The 17,043-nt window shown below is 44.0% G+C and overlaps 1 protein-coding gene across 2 annotated transcripts in view; it reads right to left on the bottom strand.

The window, feature by feature from the left end:
* Positions 1-3,465: 3,465 nt before the first annotated feature.
* The window catches only part of hbs (hibris), a 41,196-nt gene continuing 27,618 nt past the window's right edge, over positions 3,466-17,043 (bottom strand). For both annotated transcript variants that reach the window (XM_070283805.1, XM_017163577.2), the window contains exons 2-12: positions 8,982-9,521; positions 8,670-8,840; positions 8,314-8,604; positions 7,913-8,212; positions 7,540-7,830; positions 7,176-7,478; positions 6,827-7,111; positions 6,464-6,745; positions 5,555-6,357; positions 5,086-5,490; positions 3,466-4,602 (exon numbers count right to left, since the gene is read on the bottom strand). In XM_070283805.1, the coding sequence (XP_070139906.1) occupies positions 4,594-4,602; positions 5,086-5,490; positions 5,555-6,357; positions 6,464-6,745; positions 6,827-7,111; positions 7,176-7,478; positions 7,540-7,830; positions 7,913-8,212; positions 8,314-8,604; positions 8,670-8,840; positions 8,982-9,501 (3,660 nt within the window). In that variant the 5' untranslated portion in view covers positions 9,502-9,521 and the 3' untranslated portion in view covers positions 3,466-4,593. The remainder of the gene's footprint in view (positions 4,603-5,085; positions 5,491-5,554; positions 6,358-6,463; positions 6,746-6,826; positions 7,112-7,175; positions 7,479-7,539; positions 7,831-7,912; positions 8,213-8,313; positions 8,605-8,669; positions 8,841-8,981; positions 9,522-17,043) is intronic.

The raw sequence follows: 17,043 nt of genomic DNA, 5'->3' as shown, positions 1-17,043 counted from the left end.
TGTGTGTGAACTATAATGAGCCAGAGTTGACTTTTCATTTTGGGCTTGTCAAGTGCCTCCAGAGGCTTCTGCATTTTTCAAATGCCTTCGTGCCCTCTGACATACGTCTTCGAGTCGCATTTTTCAGTTCTCTGGGGGAGCTGTGACATTTTTTTATGGCCTGTACTGATGTTTTGACCTAGTAATTTAATGATGCTAAATGGCGTGGCAGTTGATTGCCGGAACATGCGGGTGGGGCCACTTGGAACTTGCCACCAGCTCGGTTGCCACTTGCCACAGGGGGTGGGAGGTGTGAGAAAGCTTCTCGAGTGCAGCACAAATGCCAGCAAATTCAATTTGTGGTCTGAGTTTTCCAAAAAAAGACACTACAAATGACAGGGAAAGAGTTGTTCAGACTTTGATGTTTTTGAAGAGATATAAGAAGGGTGTTCTTGGACACTAAAAGATATCCAAATTTGTTTCAACAAGTAGTAAATTTTATATTAAAATTACTGGGCACTATTCTAAATATTATTTAGAAAGCCTTTTACCCTTATAATTTCAGCTTCCTTTCCCCTTATTTTCTCTTTAAACTTTTCCAAAGCTGTCGCCTTTAGCCTGCATATCGCCACACATATCACCGAGCATCTCCCCCTAACCACTAACTAACCAATCTAAGGTCCATCTCCGTCAGCTATTCACACCAAAGGGACAGGGATAGAACCAGAGACCCGACTTGGACTTGGAGAAAGGAAGTAATCCATTTTGAGTGCAGTTTTCAATATCACTTTCCAGAGACAACTTCCTGCCGGCATCATCATCAAACAGGGCAGGCAGGCAGGCGGTGCAGAAGAGAAAAACTGTTGGCACTTTGCATACAAATGTGCTGCCGAGTCCAAGCCGAACTTATCGCAACATTTTAATAACTGGCGGCAACAGTAGCCGGACCTGCAGATGGTGCAGAAGATCTTAGCCGGAGACTGGGAGATGGAGTCCAGTCAGCTTTCATTAATTACCAGGAAAAGCGAGTTTTTGGTTGGAAGCCAGTCCGAGTGCGAGTGGATTTTCAACAGGTTTCCTCAGCCCTAACTGGGGCCCGCAAGCTGGCTCAAGATCCCAATTCCCAACTCCGATCCCGATTCTGACTCTGACTCCCAATTCTCCTGGACCGCTTATCTAGCGACCACATCACGCAACAGGCGCGTAATTTTATGAATGAAGTGTTCGCTGCCGGACAGGATTCATGGGCTAGGAAACTGGTCCAGGTTCTGGCACTTAATTGCAATCGCACCTCAGCAGGAACAGCAGGAGCAGGAGCAGCAGCATCAACAGCATCAACAGCCCGCAGTTTGTCAGTCAGGTTAACAAATTGCGTTAAGACAGAGCAGTTGCTTAACCGGTTTGCAGCACATCTGTGCTCGATTCTGGTGCACTTGTTGCATCAGCTTCATCATCATCATCAGCAGGAGGAGGAGGAAAAGCGGCTATAACATCAGTTGAAAGAGGGAGCAGCACACAGAAAGAAATCTCTATGTATCTCTATGACTTGCATTGCCTAAAGTAGCTGAAGAAACATTGGGACATACTCTTACTTACTTATCCAACTTATCTTACATAAAGAATAATCCAAATAAATTCCCTAAAATATTGCTAATTAATATTCTTCTCAGTGCACTTCCTGGACAACATAAAGAGGAGCAACAGAACCACGCCACATTGCACACTTGCAGCTCTCTCGCTTATTAAATATGATTATGTGTTCGATTCTGCGCTGCGTCTTCGAGTTGGTGCCCAGAGTGGCAGAGTGCCAGAGTGCCAGAGCTCCAGAGCATCAAGAGCCGCCAATAGCGAGTACCAAACCCGGGTAAAAGTACGATTGGTCGCAGGAAATGGAGCCGCGCCAGGCGTCGTCACATTGGCGGCTGGGCCCCCTCCACCAGCCACGGCCAACTGCTGCCCACTTTTAATGAAGTTTTCCGCTGCTTGATGGTACTGTTGACTTTCCCAGCTGGGCTTAGAGCCACGCTGCAGAAAGTTCTGAAGAAAATCAATTTCAGCGCGGAAAAACGTTGGTTAAAGCATTAGAAAGTCGGCTAGTGGAGGACTCCGGCTTGACTGGGTCCTTTCCATTATTGCCGTCGCCTTGCTAAGTCGCCAGGCAAAATAAAAATCCATTGGTCGTTCAAATGTTTTAATTAAAATTTAATGAATTCAGTGTACTTAATTATGCATTGTTGTTTTTACCCCGACTGGCGGGCTCTTCGACGGTCTATCCTGAAAATTAAATTTAATTGTTTGTATATTTTTCTGCCACTGCCACTGCCATTGCCACTGCCACAATCGAGTGGCAATCGAGGCGTAGTTGAACCAGAAAAAGGTTAGAAATACGGTGACACAGACGGCCCAGATATGGTAATTAAAATTGCATTTATATTGCAATTGATTTGATTATTAAAATATGTTCAGCTATGCCGCCGCAGTAATGTCAATAATGTTTATGAAGTTAGTCAGAGTCTGGCACCGAAATTGCTGTTTTAATTAACAAAAATTTGCGTTGAGCCATCAAATAAATAAATAGCCAATTTAACTGCAATAATAAGCATTCTGGAATTTATTAAACTGCAAGTAGCCGGAAGCATTTGTAAATCAATAAAGTAAGCAAACAAATTTGATGGGAAATATCAAAGGGCGGAAATAAAATCGAATTCTACAAAATTGAGATAATTAAAATCAAATCTCGGCCAAAAGCAAATAGGGCTGACTAAGCTAAATCGAAATGTACATTTTATTGACCTCGAGTGGAGTTTATTTAAGGGGAAATCATTACTAAAATGAAGTAAATATCTTTTGAAGACCACCTGCTAAAGTCTCTCGGGGCTGTGAAAGCTGATCCGCAATCCGTTAATGCCTTGGTCGATTTTTTAAGAAATTAAAAATATGTATTATTAAAAGTTCCATTAATTAAGTCGAGCGAGCCGCAGAGGCTATTAATTAATAAAACTTCCTAGCAAAATGCCGCCACTTTGTCTGGCTGGCTCCGAAAAAGTAGAATCAATTAGGCGGCATTTAAGGTGCTTTTAAGGTGCAAGAGGACACGCCCACCTGGAGAAGAAAAGAAAGCCTCCAGGTGAAAAGAAAGAAGAATGATGACCGAAGTCAGAGGCGGCTGATTGATGACACTGGACAAATTTTCATTTATTACTCTTTTTAAAAATCTGTAAAATACCCAGGATATTATTTTCCTCTACATTTTCCCCCTTCAAATAACTCAAAAACCTTTGTATTTAATTTGAAAAATTTGTAATTTTATTCAAATATTTTTCTTTTTGTTTGAATATACAAAAAAGTTTGTTGTCTTTCATTTGTTTTGTTGTTCTTTTTTTTTGTAATTTTTAAATTGTTTTTCTTTTTTATTTATCTTTAATATTTTAAATATTTACTTTAATTAATGAAGTATTATTTTATACACGTACTTAGCTTGTTTGTTTTTCCTCTCTTCAATTTAAATGCAAATGCTGTCAAAGTCTAATTTATAATTAACATTTTTATGGAATCTGTATGTATAAGAGTTCTTTAGCATAATTTTTGGCGCTCGCGCGTGCATGCATCAACTTGTTTACCATGTATATAATTATTGTCATGCATGATAAAAAGATGTATGTACCTATATATCGAATATTATTTGATGTCTCAAGTCTTGGCTTAAAATTAGTCTGTTTTTTCGGTTTTGGTGATTTCGATTTCATTATCGATTTCCTATCGTTTTTTTCGTTGACAATCGTTTACTCTTTTCGGGCCTGCTCTGTGTGTATGTATATATATTTAAATATGTTTATGCTGATAAATATCGGGGTATGTCCTATAGCTTAAACTTGAACAACTGCTAATGAGAATGAGTCACGACTCGCCAGACTCGTAATATTTAGGCTAGATGCTAAAATGCGTAATTCCTACTACTTAATATCGATGGTTCTTACTACGAATTAATATTTTGAGAGTTCTTTTGTTGTTGTTTATTTTCTTTTATGTTTTCTTTTTTTAATATTTTTTTGTGGCTTCTACAAATGCTGCTGCTTGTGGGTGGAGCTGGGTTGCAAGGGCGGCAAGCATTTATCGTAGAGCATTTTGGGTTGCGCACCTGCCCCGTGGGCTCCAAACCAAATAAAAATATCCCATATCCCGGGGGTCTCCCCGGTTGATCGTTTGGTTTGTGGCCAACGTGTGGCTTGCGTGCTTCGGGCACAGGTACTTATCACAGCCTTCGAGCGCCGCATGCAAATGTCTTTTCTCAAAACACACTCAACATGGTTTCTCCATTTGCGCTCCGTAATAATCAACGTCATATAGTAATAATTACAAACGTAAAATAGAAATAAGAAAATAAAAAATTCAATAAAACCCGCAGCAGCCCAAAGAGACACGACACGAACACCACAGTCGCGTCTATCGATTAAGTGCTTCGTCGTTATTCCATTTCCGCTTCTCTCCATATATAGTATATCTTCTTTTTGCTTCTTTTGCCGGTGATTATGAATGATGTGATGTCAATCAGTCTAGCTGGAGATTCGGCTGGGTTGGGCTGTCTGTGGCTGTCATTCACGCTCAGCACGGTGCTTAGTAGGTCTGCGGAGGAGAGAGAGAGGGGGAGAGCAGGTGGAACGGCTGTTAGAAATACAGGTAAATACAGGTTGTCCTAACAAGCTGCTAATTAGTGGGGGCTTGGCAAGGTCTGGCGATTGATCTGGATCATTATACGAAATTATATAGCACCACAAGAGAGATATCGTTTTTGTGATAATAGTAATTAATTTATGCTCTCGATAATTTCGATAAACATTTCATATATCGAGGCGAGGGTTTGCTATAAATGGTTAAGCCTTGAAAAAATATAATTTTATGCCGATTCTGATTTATTTATACCTTTTTTTGATAACAAAGATTATATCACCCTAAAAGCCATTTAATCAATAAATAATCGAGCTTTAATATTTCTGTAGACTGTCTATAAAATTCTAAAAAATTTGTGTAATCATTCATAAGCTCTAATCTCTCTCCAATTCCCCCAACTTATTCTATATATTATTTAAAATTTCTTTCTCAACTTACCACTGGCGGATAGGACATGTATTTATCGCTCATATTGAAGTACGATCCATCGGCTGGCGGCGCTGGCGATGGCGACGATATGTAGCTACCCTTGATCACCAGCGAGGAGGCGGGCGAGGGCGATGGGATGTACAGGCCATTGGAGATCAGCATGTGATCGTCCTTGGAACGCATGGGCATGCCATCGATCATACCCGTGACACTGTTCCGCTGACTGTGCCTCTTCGGGTTGGGCAATGTCCGGGTGAAGTCCGGATTGCAGAGCGGATAGGGCGGGGTGCACATGGAGCTCTCCTGGTACTTGGGCGGATATGCCGTCGACTGGATTATGTCCACGTTCTCCACGAGGTAGGTGGAGGCGGCTGCCTTCTTCTGGACATCCGCCTGCAAAGCAGTGATGGGCAGCTAATTAGGATTTTGAAAAGGGGTTAGATCTCGTTAGTGGGTCAGTAGTGTTCGATGATCCTACCTTGTAGACCGACTGGTTGTCGTCCTTGGAGTAGACATCATCGTTGCTGGGCTCCGCCTCGCTCTGGGACTTGTTCTGGCGACGGATAACAAACCAGGCCACCAGGGCGGCATTCAGCACTAGGAGAACCATGGCAGCCGAGGTGATGCCAATGATCATCACATTGGGCAGCTCATCCTTTTCGGTGTACTCCGCCGAATGGGGCTGGGAGCCCTTGCTGAGGGTCAACTTGATGTCGGGCATGAACTTGCTGCCTCCCGCCTCGTTGGCTGCCATCACGGAGAAGTAGTAGGTGGCTCCTGGCTTGAGACCATCCAGGGATATGTTCAGGAAACCCGGCTTAGCATCCACATACTTGTACTTCTCCTCTCCCTGCTGCTTCAGTCGCAGCCGGAAATAGGTCTGCATTCCTCCATCGAATCCTGGACTCCAGTTAAGCTCCACACCCGTGTCACTTACATTTCCCACTCTCAGCTGAAGAGGAGTATCCGGTCGGGTGGGTTTGCTGAACTCCAGCGTGGTGCTAGCCTGTCCCAGAGTATTTCGAACTACGCACTCGTACTGCCCATAGTCATCCCCCGAGGTGTTCTCTATCAGCAAAGCGGACTCGTAGTTCAAGGGATCTACTTGGCGTTCCACGCTCTTAAACTTCTGGCGTCGCTGCATCTTGAGATCCTTGCCATTGCGCCGCCAGATGAAGCTGGGCTGAGGGGCGGCCAGAGCCCGGCAGATGAGCTGAGCCCGAACGCCCAGGCGAGCGGCATAGCGGGTGAAGTTAGGGGAGTGATCGATTTCAGGGGCAGCTATTGGATAAAGAAATAATCAAGGAAATTAGGGATTAATAAAATGAAATAAGGAAATATATACCCTAGAACTAAGTCTAAATTTTATATATTTTTGTTAACTTACTTTGCACCACTAGCAGCACATTCTGGGCCGCTGGAGCTCCTCTCTGGTTGTCCACAATGCAGGTGAAGTTGCCTATATCACTGCGCTCCACGCTGGCTATCTGCAGCAAGGCAGTGCCATTCTCAAAGCTGGAAATGGTGCGTGAGGCCAAGTCATAGCCATCTCTAGACCAACGGACATGGGCCGCCTCCAGAGGACGAGCCTGGATGTGGCAAGCCAAGACAGCCGGTTCACCAGCCACAAAGCTACGACCCTCACTGACAGACGTTATAGTAGGGGCATCTAAGGGAGTTGAGGAAGAAATAGAAACACAACCTTAGCTTTGCTTTTTTTGGAGGTCACTCCACTCTCCAAGATACTCACATTCCACGGCCACCTGGACCTCCAGCAGAGCAGTGCCCTGGCTATTCAGCGCCTCACAAATGTAGACACCCGCATCGTTGCGACTGAGACGACTGATGTTGAGACGCGGTCCATCGGAGATCAATCGCTGACCGCTCAGACTATTGCTGCTAATGGGCAGGCCGTCCTTGGTCCAGGTATAGCTAATGGCCATGGGATTTCCGCTGGCCAGCAGCTCCACATGGAACGGCGCCCCCTCAACGCCCACAAAGGTGGTGGTCTGCGCCATATCGAACTTGGGGGGATCTAGGTATTAAATTTTGAAAATTATGATGTCTCTGGAAAATCTTAAATTAATTAGAAAACTCACAAAGTATGTCCAAGCTGATGGTCTCGTGAACGCTGCGCTGCAACACCTCGTTGTGGCTTTGACAGGTGTAGATAATGCCATCTAGATCCTGGGTTATATTCACATACATCTCCAGGGTGGACACTGAACCACCCCAGAGACCAGGACGATTGGCCAGGTTAAGACCCTCGACGGGTATGCCATCTTTCCACCAACTGATCTTGGCTGGAGGATTACTGGAACTGGAATCGCAGACTAACTTGGCTCTAATGCCGGGCACTAGGTTCTTGGGCACCACACTGATCTTGACAGTTTCTGGGGGGACTGGTATTGGTAGGAGAAATACTATATAGTTAAGATAATCAAGGAGGAAAGCTGTACTTACAATGAACACCCAAGGTCTTGGTGGCAAACAAAGGAATATCTATAGCTGCATTCTGAACTTCACACTTGTAAATGGCATTGTTATCGGAGGCATTGAGCAGTAGGGACAGCTCGGAAGTGATTTTACTGTCCACCAGTTTGGAGGGAGCATTCAGTCTCTTGTCGTTCTTGTACCACTGGAGGGTAGGAGGAGGATTTCCACCAGCAGAGCTGCATTGGAGTTTCAGTATGGAACCGGAAATGAGGATATCGCCATCATTGTAGCCAGTAAGCAAGGGTGGCGAAGGGGGATCTATAGAAAGATATATATATAAACATAAATTTACATAAATTTCTTAGCTTAATTTATATATTTTCTAAAAACGAAAACTTACACAAAACATTAACCGTGTGGGAGCCCACCACATTCTGCGTGAGCTCCGTGTTGAGGGCATGGCAAACAGCTATGAAGGTCCTGCTCTGGGAATCAATGTTCAGGCTGATGTTGGAGCTGCTGACCCAGCCGCCATCAGAGCTGCTGGTGGTCTTGTAGGTGCTATTGGCCAAGGGACGACCATTCAGGGACCAACTGATGCGGGCAGGAGGATTCGAGGGGGCCGTAACACAGCTCATTTGCACAGAATCGCCGACCTTGGCTTGACTAGCGCCACTGAGATAGACGTCCTTGGGGGCATCTATAGAGAAAATAAATTTATTTGGGTTATAATTAATGTTTGAGGTACAATTTCTTTGATTTTCTGGGCTTATTACGAAATAAAGAGAGTCCAAAACTTACACAACACCGTCAGATTGAGTTCGGCTCGCAGGGGCGTGGGCGCCAGCAGATTTTTGGCCTCGCACACCAAATTGGCTCCATTGTCCTCGGCAGCGGCGGTGAACTTGTACACGTTTTCCGACAGGCGTCCTGAGGTGCGTTGCGGGGAACTGACAGCCACGCCATTCCGGTACCAAGTCAGCTGGGCTGGGGGATTCCCGCCACGGCTGCGACAGGCGATTTGCACATCCTGGCCACGATTAAGGCTCTCGCTTTGGCTATAACCCTCAAAGAACGGCTGTCCTGGAGGATCTGCATACGAATTGACGGCTATTATTAGGAATTTCTGCTCAACTCAAAGGCCATGCCACACTTACACAGCACAGAGAGCTGCACCTGGGCGCGCATGGGTACATCGGGGGGCAGGGCCTTGTGACGGGCCTCGCAGGAGAACTCCTTGTAATCGTCCTCGGAGGTGGGTTGCAGGTGGAGGGTGGAACTGGTGGTAAAGCGCTTCGGGGCAGTTTGATTCACAGAGACAATGGGTGCTGCACAGAGAGAAAATGTTAAGGAAAAAAATGCTATGGGGTTTAGGGATCATAATAAAATATTTTACATATTTTTACTGATGGTAAAATCCTTTAAAAATTTAAATCTTTCATTTTATTATTATTAAAACTATGACTCACCTTTCTGTACTGGCACATCGCCCTGAAACCACACGATCTCCGCCGCCGGATTGGCATTCTCGGCAATGCAGTGCAGCGTTAGGTTCTGTCGCTCCTCCACCTCCACCCGGGCATTCCTCGAATAACCCTCAATGACGATGCTACTGGGTGCCGCCACAATGCTCAGCTTGGCATTTGCCCTTATGGCCGGATTCCCTGCCGCCGGACCCACCTGGCACTGATACTCTGCATCATCCTCGAGCGTGGCATTCTTGATCTGCAGATTGTATGCATTCTGCTTGGCATCCACCAGGACCGAATAGCGTGGAAAGCCAGGAATCACTGCCGAGAAGCCCAGCGCAAAGCCATCCTTGGTCCACTGGACTTTGCCGGCGCGCGAGGACACCTCGCAGCGGAGGAGGGTATCGGTGCCTTCGAGAATTTGTAGATCATGGGGCGTAACCCGGAACTTTTGCACGGCAGGGGGAGTGGGAGAGGTAGCTGCAGGTGGAGCAGGAATTGGAGCCGTGACTGCAGCCATTCCTAGGCAGAGGGAGGCAGCTGCAGAGAGAGAAAAGTAGAGAATTTTAGTTTCCTCTTTAAATAAGGATCTTCACAAGGTTTTTAAATATGTAACAGGCTTAAAGTGTGTTTTGTTTGTAATAAATTTATTTAAATTATCCCAGATTTTCTTTTAGTGTATAACACAGCGGGAGGAAAAGGAAATTCGCCTGGTTAATCGGCACGTTCGACATTTGCGCACGTAGTTTGCCAAGTGCAACGGCAATGGGAACAGTTCAATTGGCATCGGAATCGACATGGATGTGTCGACCTGTCAGGGACGCCCCGAAACGAGGAGTCCGGGGTGCTCGGGATCTCCCCCCCGCACACGGTTACCCAGTTTTACAGCCCACACATAAAATACACATTACTTAAGCGTAAGCCCCGACGACGTCGCTCAGTCACATCGCACTAATTTGGTACAACTTCTTTTTCTCCGTTTTTCCCTCCACCGGACGACTCACATGTGTCAGGCAACTCTCAGGCTGTCATTGAGACATGGATGTATCTGTCCGTGAGTCTGTCCGCTTGTCCGTCTGTCCGTGAGTCGGTCTTTTATTTTGTATGTTCTCTCGCCGACTGAGTCGGCCCACACCTAGGCCTAAAGTAGGTCTACAGAGCTCTTGCGGCTCATTAGCATTAAAATGTCTTCAAGAAACGACCAGGCCACGTTCGATACCAAATTGAACGGCCTACTCAGCTACATGTACATATATAGATACACTCATGTGTGTGCGACCTAATCAGCATTAGAGCAATCTACATAGGTACAAATATATAAAAGCATTGACACGCACACTGTGTCGAGAAAAATGCTGTGTGGGTGCAAAAAAAAATATATATAAATAAAAATAAAACCAAGAGAAAGTTCCTTTTTTGGTCAGTCTGAGAAAACAAAGCCTCGTAAATCATCTCCAGTTCTTATAAAGACAAACTGTCGCCTAAGCAGTGATAAATATTTCTCCCATTCTAATAAATTGGCCATTAATCTTGGCTTAAATCTCTAATAACATTTTTAATTCCCCCAAGCCGAAAACAAGTTTAATTACCAATTGATTTCAGCGATTGATTCAGCAAGTTATAACTCACTTTAAACTGGTTTGCTGGTTGGCTGGTGCCACTGTGCGGGTTAGATAAACAATACATAAAACAAAACAAACATTTCTGTCGTGGATTAATTGATTATTTGTCTGGGAAGATGGTCTTGGCCAGGCCAGGCCAGGCGGATATGATTCGGAGCGGAAATGTGACCGACCACCCAGGGGTTGCGTTTGGACTGGGCCAAGTTAGTCATTCGTTTTGAGGGCGACTCGATTTGCATTCTCTGTCGCTGGCCAAAGTTCAAGCAATTAAGCCAAGCGACAGTTGACCAACTCGGCGCTGCCAGAACATTTCCTGCGGCAATTAACCAGCGAAAAAAAAAAAGAGAGAAAAAGAAACTGCACAACTTGACAGGTTTTTGCACTGACAATGACGGGGCCAGAGACAACAAAAACAAAAACTGAGACCCGACTTGCAACAGCATACAACTCATTTAGTGCCATTACGGGAGGAGAGATGGCACTGCGGCTCTATGGGTTTTATGGCCAACAACATCAGGGGGAGAGACCGAGGCAGACTGGCAGGAAAGCCACCCCGCTGGGCCGGGGTAATTGTCATATGTGTGTGTGTGTGCTGCAGGATGGCCAACAAAGAAATCCTTGAAGTGTGACAGTAGGAAGCAAACAGCCCAAAGAAGCGGCCCAAGGAACAACAGGCAAAGAACTGAGGAACAGAGAACAACTGAACAACTGAAGTAACTCAACAACTGAAGAGCACAAAACACACGCCACTCGACTATGACTGGAGTAAGTGCAAAGTAAATGAAAGATGAGCCAGAGAGACCGGTTTAGCTTTCATTCATGGCTTCTCCTCAGTCGTTCTGGCCCTGGTCAAGAAGGAGCGGCAACAGCAGCAGCAGCAGCAGCAGCTGTAATTGTCAACTCTTCCCCACAAATTGTACGCAAACTAAACTAACTGCTTAACCGCAAAACGCACGACGATGACGATGATGATGATGACCATGTCGATCCGGAGTTTCCCTTCTTCCCTCAAAGCCTAGTTCCTGCACTCGGGCCTCTTCCTGTGCCTGTGCCTGCGGCTGATCCTAGGCCCAAGTCGGTTCCTGGCCACAAGTTAAGTGAGGGCCTGGCCTGTCCTGCTTTTGGCCTCAAAAGCTTGCTAATAGTTTTTAGGTTGAAAGGGACCAGATCCTGGGGAAAAGGCTAGAGCTAGAGATGGCCAAGAGGGAGAGTATAGTATAAAAGGGTGCTGTTTTATGGAGAATAGGGGAATAAATATGCCAGCAAAAAGATATTCTTAAGATACAATTTTCTATAAATTAAATCCATGAAATAATATTATATATATTTTATATATATTTTTTAACAATTTGTCTTCAATCTTTAGGCTTTACCCTCAGCTCATCTCTTTCACCAGCTCGCTGTGTTACGTGTGGCATTGGCAAGCCAAGCGCAACGCCGGATGTCGCACTAATGGTCAACGCAACGCACTCGAAGGTCCCAGTTTAAGCCCACTCTATAGCCTATTCCCTACTCTATACCCTCTCTATACCCTCTCTCTCTCTGGGCCGATCTGCTTTGTAAGTTAAACTATCTACAAGTCATTAACTCATACAAAGCCGGCAACTGTCGCAGAGGGAAGAAGGCCTAGGCAACGCTCTCTCTCTCGGCCAGAATCCGGAGTGAAGTGGCCTGGACCAACGCACATTGAGCCTTTTGTTTTTTTCCTTTTTGTTTTTCCTCTTTAGCCTCCCTTTTTTTTCCTGTGTGAGTGCTGTTGGATATTTTTTTTCCTTATCGAGACCAGTTTCCAGTTTATACGCTCCCGCTGGTTACTCCAGCGCGTTAATGGAAAATATTGTGGCATATCACAGGAAATCCGGTGAGGTTTTTTTTTGTTTTTGCCTTTGCTTTGGCCTTTTCCTCCTTCCTTGCCTGTTGTTTTTGCCACACTCTCCTTACACTTAGCTGGCATCTCTCCATGTTACACTGCTCGCTTTGACAAAATTAACGGGCACATAAATCTCTTGGCCGGGTTTTGCGGCTTTGCGTTATAAATTTAATTAAATTTTATTTTTTTTCCCCCCCTCGTATGTACTTTACTGCGCCTGTTAAGCATTTTTTGTCGCCTGCTTAGCCAACCTAACAAATGTCTTTTATTATATTGATTAAAGCGGCTTTGGTGTGTCAAATTTGTTGTCAGCCATGTTAAGCGCCCGGCCAAAGTGTTTCAAATTGTTTTAAATGGCAAGCGAAAGGATTTTGTCTGAGGCTATAACAATTATTTCTCCACATGTGGGCGGTGGGCGGTGAGTCCTCCTAATACTCTTGGCTGAGTTTAGAGCTTTTCCGCTGAAACTTGAGCGGTTTTTGGCCCGAATGACATTGGGATTTTATCTGTTTCGGAGGGTGATGTGTTCTGGAGAGTTGTTTGGAATGAATTTCAATTAAATTTAAGTGAGTTTTCTAATTATAATAAAAGGTACTTTAAATCTAAGAAGCCAAGAGATTTTAAAGTTTGAACTTATTATTAAAATTATTTATTAAGTTTTGCCCAAGATCAAATTCAATGATTTAAACCCTGAAAATATGTCATCTTGACTCTCTTTTCGTACACTTTTTAAGCAACTTGGCATCTTCTTGGCCATCGTGCTGGTACCCTATATTTCTTTGGCTTTTTGTGGCTTCCGCTTATGGCCAAGTTTATGGCTGACCCAGACCCGCATTCCCTCCACTGGAAGAGTGTCACGTCACCGTCCAAGACCAGGCCAGTCAGTCCAGTCCAGGCGTTTAATGTTCGCCCTGGGCACGCTTAATAAATTCACAATAAAACGCATTTGAATCCCGCGAACGGAATGGGGATCATGGGGGCATTAACGACCTCCAAATGTTTGTTTATTGTTGCTTCTTCCCACACAGATACCCCAGTATCCAGAATCCAGAGTCCTTACGCAAATTGCCGCATTACCAAGTCTCTGTCTGAGTGTGTTTGAGCTCTGATTGAATTATAAAATTTGCAGCTGAACAACTGCGGCCAGTCCAGGCCAATATCAAATGCCAAGCTCCCCTCACCGCCATTTCGAAAAGCCTCTTCGACGTTAAACTAATCAACTAATTTGCTATGAACTTTGCGGTCTGCACAAATTAGAGCGTCCGAGAGAGCTGCCCGGGACCCACACCGATTCCATTTCGAGGCATTAACATTAATTATTTTCTGCTTCATGAGCATTTTAGATGAACACGAACCCGGGGACCCAGAGATGTGACCTCCGATACAGCGCAGATCCCAGGCCCCGGGACTTTCATCTTTCGTTAATTAATACAAAAATTCAGCTATGGGTTGTGTCAACTATTTTTTTGGAAAAAATTCTTGCGGTGTAGTCTGGCCTGGCGGGAGGCAACAGTAAATATTTTTCCTAGGCCAAAATTGAAAGTATTTTGCGGGCTGGTCAGAATATTTTTTGAATTTATATCAAGGCGGGAATTTGCCAGGAATTTTGCAAGGAATTTAAGTTGAGCAACTAAAAACTGAACAGATTTAAGGCTTCAAAAAATACATAAAAAAATAGGAAATGGAAAAATATAACCTCGGTTTTAAATTAAACAATTTTCTCTGTTGAGAACAGGGAAAAAATACTGCCATAAAAATCCATTCTTTACCAATTCCTGCATATCATAAAAGCCATCAGCGAGAGGAAGAGAGAACGGTAATAGATTTGATGATTTTACGACTATAAGCCACTCAGCGAGCAGTTTGTTTGTCCGGTTGTCAATCCATCCATCCATCCAGCCACCAAACCAACCAGTTTTGTCAACTGCCACATGCGTGGGCCAGGCCAAGAGATTTTTTGAACACCCACAAGACAAATTTTATTAGTCATAAATTGAAAATCATAAAAATCATAAAACTCGCTCACAGCAGCACCTTGTCTTGGTCTATGAAAATAAATTAATCCTAGGGAAAAAAGCCTTAAAAATATTATTTAACAGGATTGTAAAACTTGGCGCAGAGAGAAGGATGTGTTTGTCTGCAAAATGGCCAAAGTTTTTCAACCAAAAACCCAGGAAAATTAATTTCCCGCAGCTCCAGGAGAGCTCCTCTCCAGGCGGCTATTTGAATAAGAAATCCAGCGGCCAGAGGTAGTAAAAAATGGTGCGCCAATAGACTCGTAAAGAAATCAAAGCCAGAAACCAGTTCAAAACCAGGCGAACTAACTAAGAGCGACGACGGACGACACACAACCTACGTGCTGTGAAAAGGTAAAGCAGATATATAGATGTCTGTGTATATGGAGAAGAGGGATAAAAAAAACTGCGGGCTTATGAATGGTAACCGCCATATGAATGGCCATACAAAGGCCACAAAAGATGTGGGCTTTGCCTCAGTTCGCGGCGCATATTAAACTGAATTAAAATTTAGCTGGAGAGCACCAAAAGGCACCAAGTCGGAGCTGGGAGTTTTGCAAACCCCGGGCACGCACCTGGCTTTGACGGCTTTCTTGGCTTAGACTTAAGCCCGGAGAGACTGAATTGGCCAAGTCAAAGCAGCGATCGACGGCTTGCACTTGTCGCTCGGCTCAAATGCCAAGACAACGGCTATTGCACTTCTTGGCCAAACCATGGACACCCTCCTCCACTCCCCTCCATCGGTCTGAGTATGTGGCAGCTGCATAATTATAATGTCTGGGCCCCAAGCGGTACACATTGGCTTGTCGCAACTGTCGGGGCCTGTCTCGCCGAAAGGTCAAACAACATATTTTTGCCGTTTTTATTGGTAAGCTCTCTGAACTTTATTCGCGAGACAAAATTAGTTTAGTACACTTTGTCGTGTCTTTCGAAATCATCAAAAAATATACACATTTTTGTGTTCATTTAAAATTCAATGGCAGTAAAAAGGCTATGAAAACCTATAAAGCAATTCATAACTATGCAAATGCGATCTTAAAATTAGCAAAATTCATTTGAATTTCAGAAACCCCTAAAAAATACTATGTATTTCCTTCGCTTAAAATATAAAAAAAAGAAATACAATCAATATTTGTTTTTACTGGCACCCGCACTAGGTTTTTCTCTTTCGTTTAATTTTATTTATGTATGCAGCTTAAAAAACATTTGTGTGTTTGTTTTTACAAAAACTTAATGGTCCACTGATTGTGGGCATTAACCCATACATTTGGCTACAGATATTTGTATATATATATATTTATTTTTTCAAGGATGCGTTCATTAACTTGCCGAGATTTATGTAGGCGGCGTGTGAACAACAGATGCGGGCCAACCTCAACACAAAGCCACATGCAATTGTCAGCGATCTTTTTGGAAATTTCGAAAATGAGACACAAATTTTAATGACTGAAACCCCTTTTTTTATTTTGCACTGGGAGATACAAAACAAAGCCAGAAATTCAAGTTATCTGGCGGCGATTTTGAAAACAGTTTCGAGCATAACTCTCCTCTCCCTGGAAACTTGGTTAATCAAGATACCGAAACAAGACACTATAGCATCTGGCCAGATTAATGGCTCCGAGCTGATTAGTTTGGGGCCAAGACAAAAGGCCAGCTCCAAAGCGGTAATTAAGCACAGAGACAACGCAACGTGATGCTTTGTGTGGGGAGCCTCCAGTTTAGTCAGAACATGTAAATTATAGATAAGCTGGGGAGGCATGGAGCCAGAGCCAGAGTCCGATCCATGCTCTACATGCCCAGCAACCAAAATGTTCATTTGTCAAAATTAACACCGCCGTGAACGTCGAAACAAATCGAATCACAAGGGCCGCTGGCTATATGTTACATAGCGAGTTCTTCTACGAATTGGGACAAATTGATTACCCAAGCTAAGTTACCTTTGTAAGGGAATATCTTGAAGTTTATGAAGTAGAGGTTGTGGATTGAAGGGGTGTATTTTGTTAGGAGGAAAGGATATTGGTTCTTGTAAGCTGTATATTTTGGCTACCTGTCCTTTGTAATATTAAAAGAGGATTCTTAAACACTTCATCAACTATTCAAGGCGTCTCCTTAATTGTCTTTATTTAGTTACCACATATCTCTTTAATTTGCATCTTTTTTTTGTATCAAAAACCAAATTTATTTCATAGGGCATCTCATAGTCGTATCACCTTTATATTGTATTCCCTTCCTTCCATATTTCTCCTATGTTATCTGCCCAAAAACATCAGTTTCCGAAAAAACTCTTCATCCCCATCCCTGACCCATTCCCCTTTCCTACCAATTTTTGGCATTCTCACACCCTCATCCGTCATACGTGCGGCTTCCTCCGGTTATTGTCATTCTATTAACTCCCTAGCTGTCCCTATATTTAGGACCATCAATCATTTGATTTTTGGTCAGTGCATGAAAAGTTCGTTAGTGCGAAAAATTAACTTTACATTCTTGGCAGCCTGAACAAACTGAAAATTGAAAAAACCACTCGTAATTTTCACATTGTCGCGGCCTGGTGTCTG

The sequence above is a fragment of the Drosophila kikkawai genome, chromosome 2R, assembly GCF_030179895.1.
Source record: "Drosophila kikkawai strain 14028-0561.14 chromosome 2R, DkikHiC1v2, whole genome shotgun sequence".
Lineage (NCBI taxonomy): Eukaryota > Metazoa > Arthropoda > Insecta > Diptera > Drosophilidae > Drosophila > Drosophila kikkawai.
Note: the sequence above shows the minus strand (reverse complement) of the source record. Positions and strands in the feature narration are given on the sequence as shown.